Source organism: Meles meles, chromosome 1, assembly GCF_922984935.1.
Source record: "Meles meles chromosome 1, mMelMel3.1 paternal haplotype, whole genome shotgun sequence".
Classification (NCBI taxonomy): Eukaryota; Metazoa; Chordata; class Mammalia; order Carnivora; family Mustelidae; genus Meles; species Meles meles.
In genome coordinates this window covers 66,169,911-66,182,092 of record NC_060066.1, presented here as the reverse complement: position 1 = coordinate 66,182,092, position 12,182 = coordinate 66,169,911, and the positions used below count along the sequence as shown (strand labels likewise).

General features: G+C 38.0%; 1 protein-coding gene across 1 annotated transcript in view; it reads left to right on the top strand.

Moving 5' to 3' along the window:
- The first annotated feature begins 3,102 nt into the window (after positions 1 to 3,102).
- LOC123926135 (phosphatidylinositol 3,4,5-trisphosphate-dependent Rac exchanger 2 protein-like) overlaps positions 3,103 to 12,182 on the top strand; it is a 43,346-nt gene continuing 34,266 nt past the window's right edge. Inside the window, exon 1 of the mRNA XM_045979916.1 lies at positions 3,103 to 3,260. Within this exon, the coding sequence (XP_045835872.1) occupies positions 3,147 to 3,260 (114 nt within the window). The 5' untranslated portion in view covers positions 3,103 to 3,146. The remainder of the gene's footprint in view (positions 3,261 to 12,182) is intronic.

The following is a 12,182-nucleotide window of genomic DNA, read 5'->3' as shown; positions in this document are numbered from 1 at the left end:
AGGAAAAAAAAAATTCCTGTAGCTCTGGCCTAGGAGTTTCATGTGTTTTTCCAGCATCCAGAAATCTCTGGCCGGTTGACTTTTGAGCTTGTCAGTAGGGTAAAATCTTAGAATGATGAGTTTTAACATTCCGTTACTTTATTTCCCAAGGTTGGAATTTTCCAGATTTCTTCCTGTAGTTGACTTTTTAAATTTAATTCCATTTTGGTCAGAGAACATAATTAAATCATTTAAATCTTTTTAAATTCATTAAGACATTTTTATGGTTTAGCATATGGTCTGTCCTGGAGTTTTTTGTTTTTTTGTTTTTTCCCCCTCTCTGTATGCTCCATGTGTGCTTAAAAACTATGCATATTCTGTAACTGTTGGGTGGAATGTTCTATAAATGTTAGGTCAGTTTTGTTCATAGTGTTGTTGTTCTCTTCTTTCTCTTTTCCTCTAGGTGTTCTGTCAGTTATTGAGGGTAGGATATTGAAATCTATAGGTATAATTGTTAAATTGTCTGTCTTGCCTTTCAATTATGTCAGTTTTGTTTTATATGTTTTGGGGCTCTGTTGTTAAATATATATTCATTGAAAGTGCTTGTATTTGTATTTCTATTGATCATAAAATGTTTTTCTTTGTCCCTAGGGATATTTCTTAAAGTCTGTTTCGGCTGATATTATTATAGCCATGGCACTTCTTGTACTGTTTGTGTATCTTTTTCCAGTATTTTCCTTACAAACTATTTAGGTCTTTGAATCTAAAACATGTCTCTGGGAGACAGTATATAGTTGGATCTTGCCTATTTTTTTTTTATTTTACTTTATTTAAATTCAATTAGCCAACTACAGTACATCATTATGGATCTTGATTTTTTTATCCAGCCTGATCATCTCTGACTTTTGATTGGAGTGTTCCATTCATTGATCTTTAACTGAATTATTGGTATTGTTGTATTGACAGGTACCATTTTATTGTTTTTTCTGTATGTGTTTTTGTTGTTGCCCCTCTGTTCCTCCTTTACCTTCCTTAGTGTACTGTTTTATTTCCTCTGTTGATTTTTTTGAACTATTTTTTTGGGGGGGTGATTGCTCTAAGAACAATATTCATCTTAATTTATCAAGTCTATTTCCTGAAGTTGGTTGTTGTTTTTTGTTTGTGTTGTTCTGTTTTGTCTTTTTGTAACTTTCCTGGACTTGATTTAAGAACCTGTGACTCTTGTATGTGCAACTGCTCTCTCTACTCAATTTTTTGTTTTTTAATTTAGCCTCTCTTTTTAGGGGTCACTCCAGTAACTGCTTAACTTAGTTCTGTCTGTGGTTTGTCAGAGGTGACCAAACATCGTTAATCATCTTGTTTATGGATCTATGTGTTACTTTAGGGGGGGTGGGGGAGACATTCAGAGGGTAGGCAGTTTTCAAGTCAGATCTAGGTTTTCCTTTCCATGGGGACACCACTTCCCCCTTGGGTCTTTTCTACAGATGCACAGCCTGATATGTGCTCCGAAGAGGGCTATAATCTCAGGCCAAAGGAATTGTGGGCATTCTCCATTTTTCTTATATAGTGTGCTAACTTTATTGACAACACCCTCAGGAGTGAGATATTTACTTTCTGCAGCCCCACCTGAAAGCAGGTTTTCAGGGTCTATCACTATGTCAGGGCCCGTGTGATGGGGCCACTGCAGGAGAGCCACTGTGGAAGCACCATTTTGATAGGGCCACTGTGCAGGGCGAGCTGAGGAGGGCGGAAGCACAAGGAGGCAGGGGGAAGGTGGAAGAAGCTCTTGTGAGAATGCTATAGACTCCCACCTTTCTTACCAGAAATTTCCACAGTTTTTCATGAAAAAACACTTCTCTGTTTTTTTTTTTGTTTGACTTTAGTTGATTTCCAGAGCCCTGAAGTTGATATTTTTGACAATTTTGCTGAGTTTACAGTTGTTTTTTTTTAGGAAGAGGATTTACTGATCCCTTTTCTCTGCCACAGCCAGAAGAGGCTTCTATGCCACTAAAATTTTAGAGCTTTTTAGGAGGTGTTAAAGCTTCATTGTCTTAGTGAATCCGGTCTGTTCTCAGCACAGTTGACTCTTTGATCCCCTTGATCTAGTTTATTGACTGAATTGTGTCAAGCCATGCCAGTCAAATCCGAAGAGTGTTGGTGTTTAGATGATCCTGCAGCATAGTCTGGTAGGAAACCTGGCTTTTATAATACCTGCTCTGGTACTAAGTGATCTCTAATTACCTGAATGACTTTAAGAAATTGATTTTATCGCTTTTGTCATTTACCATCTCCATAAAATGGGGGATAATAACAGTCACCCTTGGGAAGACAGGTAAAAGTTTACAGATTTGGTCGTGGTATTATTTGGGTACTTGGATATGCTGGCACAGTTTTCATCATCAGGGAGATCTGTGGGAGCTCATTTAGAAGATATTCTTTGTAGACGCATGGAGAGAGAGTTGGCTTTCATAAGCCAGTCTAAAGTGACAACCCACCTCTGCTATTATGAAGACAGTTCATGATCTGTACAGTCCTCTTAGACAAGGAAATAACAGTGTGTTAAGCAGTCATGAATTTCTTAGGGTTCCTCAACACAGGGCTAGGGAAAGGGGTGGCTGTGTTTATAAGGGGCGCTAACGTATGTAAGGATGCTGAAACATCACTGGAAATACAGTGAGATGTACATTGTTGTGTTTCATACGGTTCCTCTGGGGACAACACCGTGCGGGGTTGGAAAAAATATTTTGATAAACTGTTTGCAATGGGGGGATGAAGCCCTTAAAGAGCATTTATTTCTATTATTTATTTCTGTTGGAGCAGAGGTCAATCTTAAAAACAAATTACATGCTGCAGGTGAGATACTTGACAATTGAAAAGGAGAAATCTAATTTAGTTTTTAAAACAAAATAATTTTAAGGCCAAAAAATTAAAGGAGCTGCAAAATGTGTGTCAGGGTAACGTACATTCATTGATCTGAATTTCAGTGGAGTTTGTGATGTCCCTTCTGAAGGTGGCTCTCACGATCTCTGCAGTTCTCATTTCCTGGTCATTCTGAACCTGCTGTACCAGAAAGCTGAAGATCAAAGGGCGATTTGTTTTTTTTTTGTGTGTATAAACAGGAGTTGCTGAAGCGGACTCCAAGGAAACACAGTGTCTACGCAGCAGTAATGGAAGCCCTCCAAGCCATGAAAGCTGTCTACCCCAACATAAACGAGGCCAAGAGGCAGATGGAGAAGTTAGAAGTTTTAGAGGAATGGCAGTCTCACATTGAAGGCTGGGAGGTACATTTACTCTACTCAACAGTGGAGCTTAAAATAGTTGTGTTATGTCTTATGCTGCATGTAGAATTGTTGACATTGGATGGAGCCATAAATGGTCATTTTCCCAGATAATGGCAGAGGGCTATAACCATTTCTGCAAAGTGCTGTCATTATTATTTTTAAATCTCTTTAGAGTGGCAAGTTAATTGACTTAACGTCAACCTGAAAGCTTTGTCATAGAGCCTTCTGATGTTGTGTGGGTTATAAGCTTTGGTGTTTCAGTATTTGTGCATCTTGATTATCCTTTTCCCTGCCTTCCTTTGGTCAATAAGTACATAGCCTGAAACCTGGAGAGAGTAAGGAAGGGGAGTAACGCCCGGTATGTGTTCTATGATACTGTTATTTTCAGATTCTAAATTAGGTGTTTGATGATGAATTTCATCATGTTAAGGTCACTTAATCTCTTAAACTGCATTTCTTTGCAATTATTTCATCATTTCTAAATGAAGAAACTGTCTTATGATGTGATTTTCAAGGTCCATTCAAGATGAAAAGTCTTACGGATTTATGACTCATTAAAGAAAGATTTTTTAAAATGATAAAAGAAGCAAACAAAGAGTGATATTCAGACTCTGTTATATGTTTTCATCCATGGTAACTTTGAATCCCTGTTATTTCATGGGGTTGGAGCCCTATGTTATTTTAGTGCTATATAAAGCATAAACTGAAATTTTGTCTTTAAATTGACTTAATTGAGAAGAGATGAGCTTTCAACTGGGAACATTTAGTTTTATAAAGTAAAGCAATTAAGACATTTTTTAAAGGGATAGAGAAGATTTAAAATGTTTCCAACCAAATAATGTTTTCACACAAATTCGAGTGAATTGCTTTCTATATTTAGGACCTTATAATTGACTGATTTGTTTCATATCTTCAATATGTTAGTTTCCGTTTTGATCTAAAATTAAATCCATTCAAAAATTATATCCATTCAGATTTGCAAAGGAACCTCAAACGTTGACCTCCGGGAATTCCCCAGTTTATCCACCCATCACCATGAAACTTTTCAAATCCAGCTGGGATGGAAGTTTTCTCTTCATCTATATTCTTTCATTTCAAGTGTCCAGGGGGACCTCCCATTTCAGCATGAATGCTAATTATTTCAGTCAGTTAAAATGGTTGTGTGTTTTGCAGTTGATTCATGATGATAATTCCTTTCTTGGGGAGCGGTTGTCCTGCTGGGTTGAGGAAAATGGACTGAAGTTTGCTTTTGTCGTTCTGTTGTCACACGAGCATTGGAAGAAAAACTGAACATGCTCTAAATTGCAGGGTTTCTCATTGATATTTGCCAAGCCTTTTCCCAAAACAAAACCTCACAGGTTCTTCTCGGTACTCTAGGGGAATGGAATCTGTCATAATTTTGTTCCTCCTCATGTATATTCTAAAAAAAAATTGTATCTACTGCAGAATTAAGAGATTCTTTATAAAGTTGATATTTCTTGCTCTGGGCATGGCAGTTACTCAGAGGAAGAATGTGTGTGGATCATGTTCCGTTACTTACAGCCCCTAACAGGGGGTGCCTCAATCTCACCAGCGCTCTCTGTTTACAACCAACAGTTGAAGTGCAAGAGGAAAATGCAGCATCGGGACAGAGAAAACTGGCTGCAGGAAATTAGATATAACTACAGTCCCAGCAGGCACAGAGGAGATCATATGAGTGTCAGGTCCCAAAAAAGGGCAGCGACGCAGATTCTATTTGAGTAGGATTTGAATATAATTGCATAAGACACAGCCAGGCTACTTTGGGGGGTTTTGGGACATTGAGGGAACGGAGCTTGGAGGAAGGCCCAGATAACTGGTTGGCAACTTTTGATAAGAACATGACTCCTCATCTCAGTCCACCAGGTTGGAGAGAGGGGGAAAGCTCTTATAATACTCACACCTGGTCTGTTCCTGGAAGCTTTGGAGAAACTGCTGATAGGACTCCCGATTTGTCCAGGAGAGAGGGGTAGTCTTACAGGATGAATGCAGGCCCTGGGAGGGAAGGATGATAGTTACAGAGATTTCTCTGAATTGCAAACAAAGATTACTGCTCAGCTTGCAGACAGCTTTGTGTATGTTTAAAGTAGCTCTCATGGGGTTAGGACATGGCCAAGGGCAGATGTCAGGTGGCATGCTGGCCAAGAACGGACAGTTTCTTAAAAAGCCTTTGAGGTGAGAAGTCTTGAGCTAAGAAGGCTGGGAAACAACTCCCTGTCTAGTTCCTTCCCCAAGCTCCTGCAGACCCTTGAGGACCACCTGAGGGATGACACCCTCGCTCCAGTAACTATAAAATTTCTTGAATGGGATCTGAATCTGATACAGCATGAATTAGCATTGTTTTCACCTTAGGTGGATTATTTATTTCATGTAAGTCACTTAATTATCCAGTCTTATTTTCTCTTTAATCAGATGAAGGCTTTTTGTAGTAAAATCTGTCTGGTATCTTGCCTGTCTAATATTTTGTGCTATAAATTATCTTTACATTCCTTTATGTTGAATTTAGGTAAACAAGTGATTGAAATCTGTGGTCCCAAATTAGATGACACAGAGGTGAAACATGATTTTCTCTAGTCCGGACTCTAACCCTTACTTTGGGGATGATATATCAGACCTCTCCCACATACTATGTGGATTATTACAGGAGTCAAACGAAATAAGTGGAAGTGCTTTGAATACTGTAAAATCCTATACAAATGAGAAGTATTTTAAAGCTCTGGTTCAATGGTAGGATTTTTACCGTTGAAAAATTCCTATTTCTCTAATACAAGCTCCTGACTACTGAAGGTATTATATCACTTCACTTAAGGTTAGATACCTCCAAGTCACAGAAACTAAAAGAAAAATTAATTTAAAAAGATATGGAGTAGCTCACAGAATCAGTAGAAAAGCTACACTCTCAAGGGTGTCTAGGCAGCCAAAACTGGTAGGTAGGTTGGTGCCCTGAGTAAAATGGATAGACTCTAATAATGTTTTCTACCGTTCTATTACATCACTCAAGATTCAAGATCAAAATCTAAGATTCCTGTAGTCTTGCCTAGGGGAGGACAGAGGTCCTTGTTGGCCAGTCAGCCACTTTCCTTTTGAGGAAAGGCTGATCTTCCATTGTATGCAATCTTGATGAGCCCTTAACAGTTGGCTGAGGTATTATAATCCCCATTACACAGATTTAAAAAGTGAGGGCCCATATGATTTACCCCAAGTGCTTACAGCTAATGGATGGCAGAGTTTAAACCTATATTCCTTGTCACCGTGTAATATTGTATCTACTCAGAAAAAAATTAAGCTAATTCTTTAGATTACGTTGATTGCTTGCCATTTAGAAGTAAATTTACTATAGAAATTAGGTGTTTGTCATCATTTACATAGTGACTGCCATTATAGAAGATCTGTAGTTTAATTGCTCATATTTGAAGTTCTGCCTTTTATTAGTAATTTATGATATCTCAGTTGTATGTCTTCTCCAACATTCAGAGCATTGCACAGGATATTCTACCAAAGGTAATTGTAGGGCAGTGATCAGTGTGCTTGGAAAGGAAGTTCATTAGTCAGAGTCACTGATTCATTTCATAGAGCAGGACCAGTCGCCGTCTTGGTCTGCTTTTTGGCTGATTGATAGTATTGTAATGGTAACTCTAATCTTTGGAGTCCTAATGAACTCTGTCGACAAGGGAGAATCAAAAAGCATTATATCACTTGGTAATTCAGCTTTATATCTGTGATAGCCCTGTTTGGAATAGATCTCTCAAATCTGAAAACAATCATATTAAAAGATAAGAGGGAGAATTATTAATATATGAAGGTGCTGGAAAAAATAAGATCAAAATAGTTACTGCATTTTATGAAATAGAAACAGAATAGAAATTTGACACCTCTTGGCTTTCTGCGTGGAGAAATATAATGGCACAAAACCGTTTTAACATCCATTTCCTGCTTTTTATATATGATTGTGTCTGACAGTATATTGACTTCAAGTCATGTTCTCTTACTTTATGAGTCTAACAGACGTTGTGATGAGAATTTTTTTTTTCTTTTCTACAAGGTGATTTGGTAGATACAAATTTGTCTACTGCCTTGAGACAGAATTGATTTATAGATGGCCCTTGTTACTTAAGGATAGTTGGTTTGGGAAGAAGGCCATTGAAAGTCAATCTATGTAGAAAGGGAGCAGAATTTCCTAAGTGAGAGGGGGGAAGCTTGATTGGGACTTCATTTCGATAAAACGAACATTTATGTTATTAGTCTTATGTAATAGATGACAGAATCTAGGTTAAAACATCAGTTAATAAACTGAATCTCAAAAAGAGTGAACCAAATCCTGAATCTTGCTGTGGGACATACATTTTATGATATTCTATGATAAAATGATGTGATATTCTTCATTTCATGTTTAACTTTTCTAGTAGTTTTAAAAGGTTTTTTGAAAGAATATTCAAATGCTTCATTCATTTTCTCGAGACACTCCTTTGATACTGAAATCATTCTCTTATGAGACGCCCACCTAGTTGTCATTTTTGTCAGTTTTCTTTTCTTCCACAGTGAGTGGGTCTAGCTCTTGTCTTCATCTGTCAGTGCTTTGTATATGATTGGGGGAAGTTTCAGGGCCTCCTGTCATCCTCCTCCTTTGCCAAGATTATGCCTTCTCTCTGCAGTCTGCGTTTTTCCAGTATTGACATTCAACATTGAGTTGACAAGATGAATGGGGTAGACTCTGGTGTTAAGCAGGGAGCGCTGACAGTGGGGTCAGATAATTAGTGACTAGTTTCCTATTATAGTGATTTTTTGCCTCCTCATAGCTGCAAAGAATCAGTAATGAACCCTTCCATAACATATTAAGAGAACTTAACACAAAAAGGTTTACCTTTCAAATAATCCAGATGTGGTTTAGCAATAGTATTTTCATTGGGTCTTTTTCAGAGGTGGGGCTTTGTTCTATTGTTTCAGTGCTTCATAAATCATTTTAATGTTTGAAGACACACTGGAAATTAGAAAAGGGGCCATAAAATAAATCCACATGCTCCTGACTGTCTTTTCTGGGTGTTGTCATTTTCTGAAAGCATACTTTGTCACCTAACTTGTGTCCACCTATGGAAATTCATCATATTCCACATTAAATTAAATTACATTCAATTCTGTAATGGCACTTTGAATTTACTAGTCTTTCATGTATGCTGACTATATAATTCACACCTGATTATACCTCCAATTCATAGAATCAAAATTATTCAGCTTCTTAACAAATTAGATTCTGAATTGTCACCATTTTCTGGCTGGATCTTGACCATGAGACCCCCACAGTGGGAAGAGGAGCCTTTGGTGAGGAGTGTTGCCAACATGGACTGCCTCTGGGTCCTGGCTTTAGTGACTGAAGTCATGGTTTGCTCTATCCATTTCATACTGATCTTTTCACCCTATCAGAAGGTGATACTGAAATGGTGTACTTTGTCTGACAAAGAAAATCCCTAAAGAGTGATTGAAACCTGAAACCACGACATGGAATGAACTATATAGTTAATGATAAATAATCACACACACACAGTTATCTCTAAGAGTGTTAATTCAGGCCAGCTCTCATTTTGTTGCTACTCTGTTACTGCAGTGATCACACTGCATTTAATTCTATGCTTTCATATCTGTTTCTTCCACTAGAATCTGGAACAGGGGTCAAGTCCCAAGCCTTTGCACCTGCTGGGACCAAGGTGAAGGAGGAGGGATGAGATGGGTTTCCACAGACTGGACTAGAAAGAGAAGCTTTTGGAAGGAGAGGCACTAGATGAGTAGATTCCCACCCATGGTGCAGTTATTAATGGGTGGTTCCTTCTCCCCTTGAACGGCCACTCAGCCTCCCTTTCCTGATTTAATAAAAGTGGTCAGAAAAAAAGAAAAAATAAATAAAAGTGGTCAGGATGAGAACCATCCATGGAACGTCTTGCTGGGGCTTTGCTGTATTTAGTTCTATATATATAATTCATCACAGGTGTGATTTTACATGATAAATGTTGCTTCTTAAAGGGAAATGCATGTTAAAAAGGATAAATCATCTAGATGAAAAAAGTACATTATTTTGGTTATTTTTTAAGGGATTGCTGAGACAGCAAAAGTCTGAATCATATAGATAAACATTATTTAAAAATATCTGTACTGGGGCGCCTAGGTGGCTCAGTGGGTTAAAGCCTCTGCCTTCGGCTCAGGTCATGGTCTCAGGGTCGTGGGATCGAGCCCCACATTGGGCTCTGCTTAGCAAGAAGCCTGCTTCCCCCCTCTCTCTCTGCTTGCCTCTCTGCCAGCTTGTGATCTCTCTCTGTCTGTGTCAAATAAATAAGTAAAATCTTTAAAAAAAAATTCTGTATTGAATATGAACATATACATATTACATTATGGGCAATAGTTTTCGGATAGTCCAAATTAATGATTTATACAAGCCCTCTTGCTTTTTTTAAAATATTTTATTTATTTGACAGAGAGAAATCACAACTAGGCAGGCAGAGAGAGAGGAGTTAGCAGGCTCCCTGCTGAGCAAAGAGCCTGATGCTGCACTGTATCCCAGGACCCTGGGATCATGACCTGAGCCGAAGGCAGAGGCTTTAACCCACTGAGCCACCCAGGCACCCCCTCTTACTTTTTTGTTTGTTTGTTTGTTTATTTGTTTCCGCCTTCAACATCTACGTGGTGACCCATGAAAGACTGTACAAAACTGATCTAACCAAACATCTTTCCCTTTTATCTTCCTTCCTCCTGTCCTCCCTCCATATTTCTTCCTTCCTTCCTTCCTTCCTTCCTTCCTTCCTTCCTTCCTTCCTCCTTTTCTCCCTCTCTCCCATCTCCCTCTCTCCCTCTTGCTTCCTAAAACTTTACAGAGAAGCCAACTTGCTAGAGATTTAGGAAATCTCTAATTCAGGAAAAAATGTTTAACACATTGTTCGGCATGTTATAGAAATGTTAAAACCCTGACTTTAGTATTCATCTAGAGAAAAGTGTTTATCATATATGATTGTTCAATGAATAAATATGGAATTGCCAAAGAACAGATTTCTAGATTTAAAAATTAGCATCAATTTTCAAAATGAAGATAAAACACTAACTAGGTTATGTAACATTACTTAGGTATAATTGAATATTCACCAGTGATGAAATATACCAGAGGTGACCATGTGGTATATTTGCGACCATGGTAACACGATCAATGCCTATCTGCCCTGGAACTAGGAAGCAGTCAGGACTACCTCACGCAGAGACCTGTGCTCACCTCTATCTCCCTGTCAGCAGGATTGCCATAGGATGCACTTGAGCACCTGGATTCAGGTACTCAAAGCCTCCAAGGCAATTTTACTTAAGAGTGTTCCACATGCATCAGCATTTACTGGAATGACGTGGGACCTACCCCAGCTTTACTCAGTTTCAATCTCCAAAGGTAGGACCAGGGAACCTGGGAATTTGAAGAAGCATATCAGGTGTGTCTCCCAAACTCTAAACTTTGAGACCCATGGCCCTAGAGGCTTTGCTGTCTTCTGATGATCTGCCTGGCTTGTTTTACTGCTTCCACATTTTTTATATTCTAGTTCACTTGCCTGACATTGTCATCTTGATAGACTTTAGTGCTCCTGACTCTTACCTAGTAATCTGATGTTCATCGCCATACTATATTTCAATTCCTTCCGTGAATTTTGTAGCTTGACTTCTTTATTTCTAACCCCAGAAGCTCTCCTGGGATTTCTAGGTAAATGAAAAAAAATTGCATGTAATTTCGAAATATCATACATTTTATTTACTTTAAAGATAAAGTCATGAGGGTTTTGTTTTGTTTTCCTTTGTTTTAGCTACAGAGAAAGGTAGATTTATCATGTAAGCAAGGGGAAAATAACACAACATTATTTAAAAAGAGATGCTTATTAAGTGTCTACTTGTACATGGGATGGATTTGAAGTGAGAGGCATATATCATGACTATACAGAAGAGGGTATATACACTTGGTCAAATTTTTAATATTTCTAACATTGTACGTCTCTGTAGTTAAGAGATTCTTACTGATTTCTAGTTGCCATTGTCCTAGTAATAATGCACAGATTCAATCATGGTAAATCAAGGGCACAATGGTTCTTCTTGACCATTTACAGCTTATACACATGGTATAAAGAGAAATGCAATAGGCCATTCATTTAGAAGGAGTTTTTTTAGACAAATGTGTAGGTTCAACAAAGATTCCTTTAAGTGCATAAGCCATCCTCTGGGAATTATTTAATGGCCATTTCATGTGATAATAGTAGATTACTATTATCTAATACTATTACTATTCTACTCTGGTAGAAGATGGTAAAGGTACCTAATGTACTGATTCGTAAACCTTGCTGTTAAATATTAAAGACATATCATTACAGGGATAGAAACGTCTCGGTATTATTTAGTAAAATATAATAGGAGTGATGTTATGTTTATATTGTGAGATATACTTTAAAAGATAACAAGATTGTTGGGCTCGATGTCATTACCCCACAAAGTTTCATTAATAGATTATTAAACAGATGCTTTGGGCTGTTTTTGAAAAGAAGTGTTTTACCTCACAGAGGTCAATTAATATTATTCTGGTTTTTGATCAGGAGCTAGGAGCTAATGGGAACTTATGGTAATGACTTAAACATAATGTAGTTTTTAAAGATTTTTTAAAAATTGTATTTATTTGAAAGAGAAAGAGAGCACAAGTGGAGGGACAGGGACAGGGAGAGGCAGGCTGAGCCTGACCCAGGGCTCCATTCCAGGACCTTGGGATCATGACCTGAGCTGAAAAGAGACAGTTAACCAACTGAGCCACTCAGGTGCCCCCAAACATAATGTATTTGTAATATTAGTAAGGGCTATGATACCAATCTAGATTAAATCAAAAGTCAAACTATTTAAGCATACAATAGA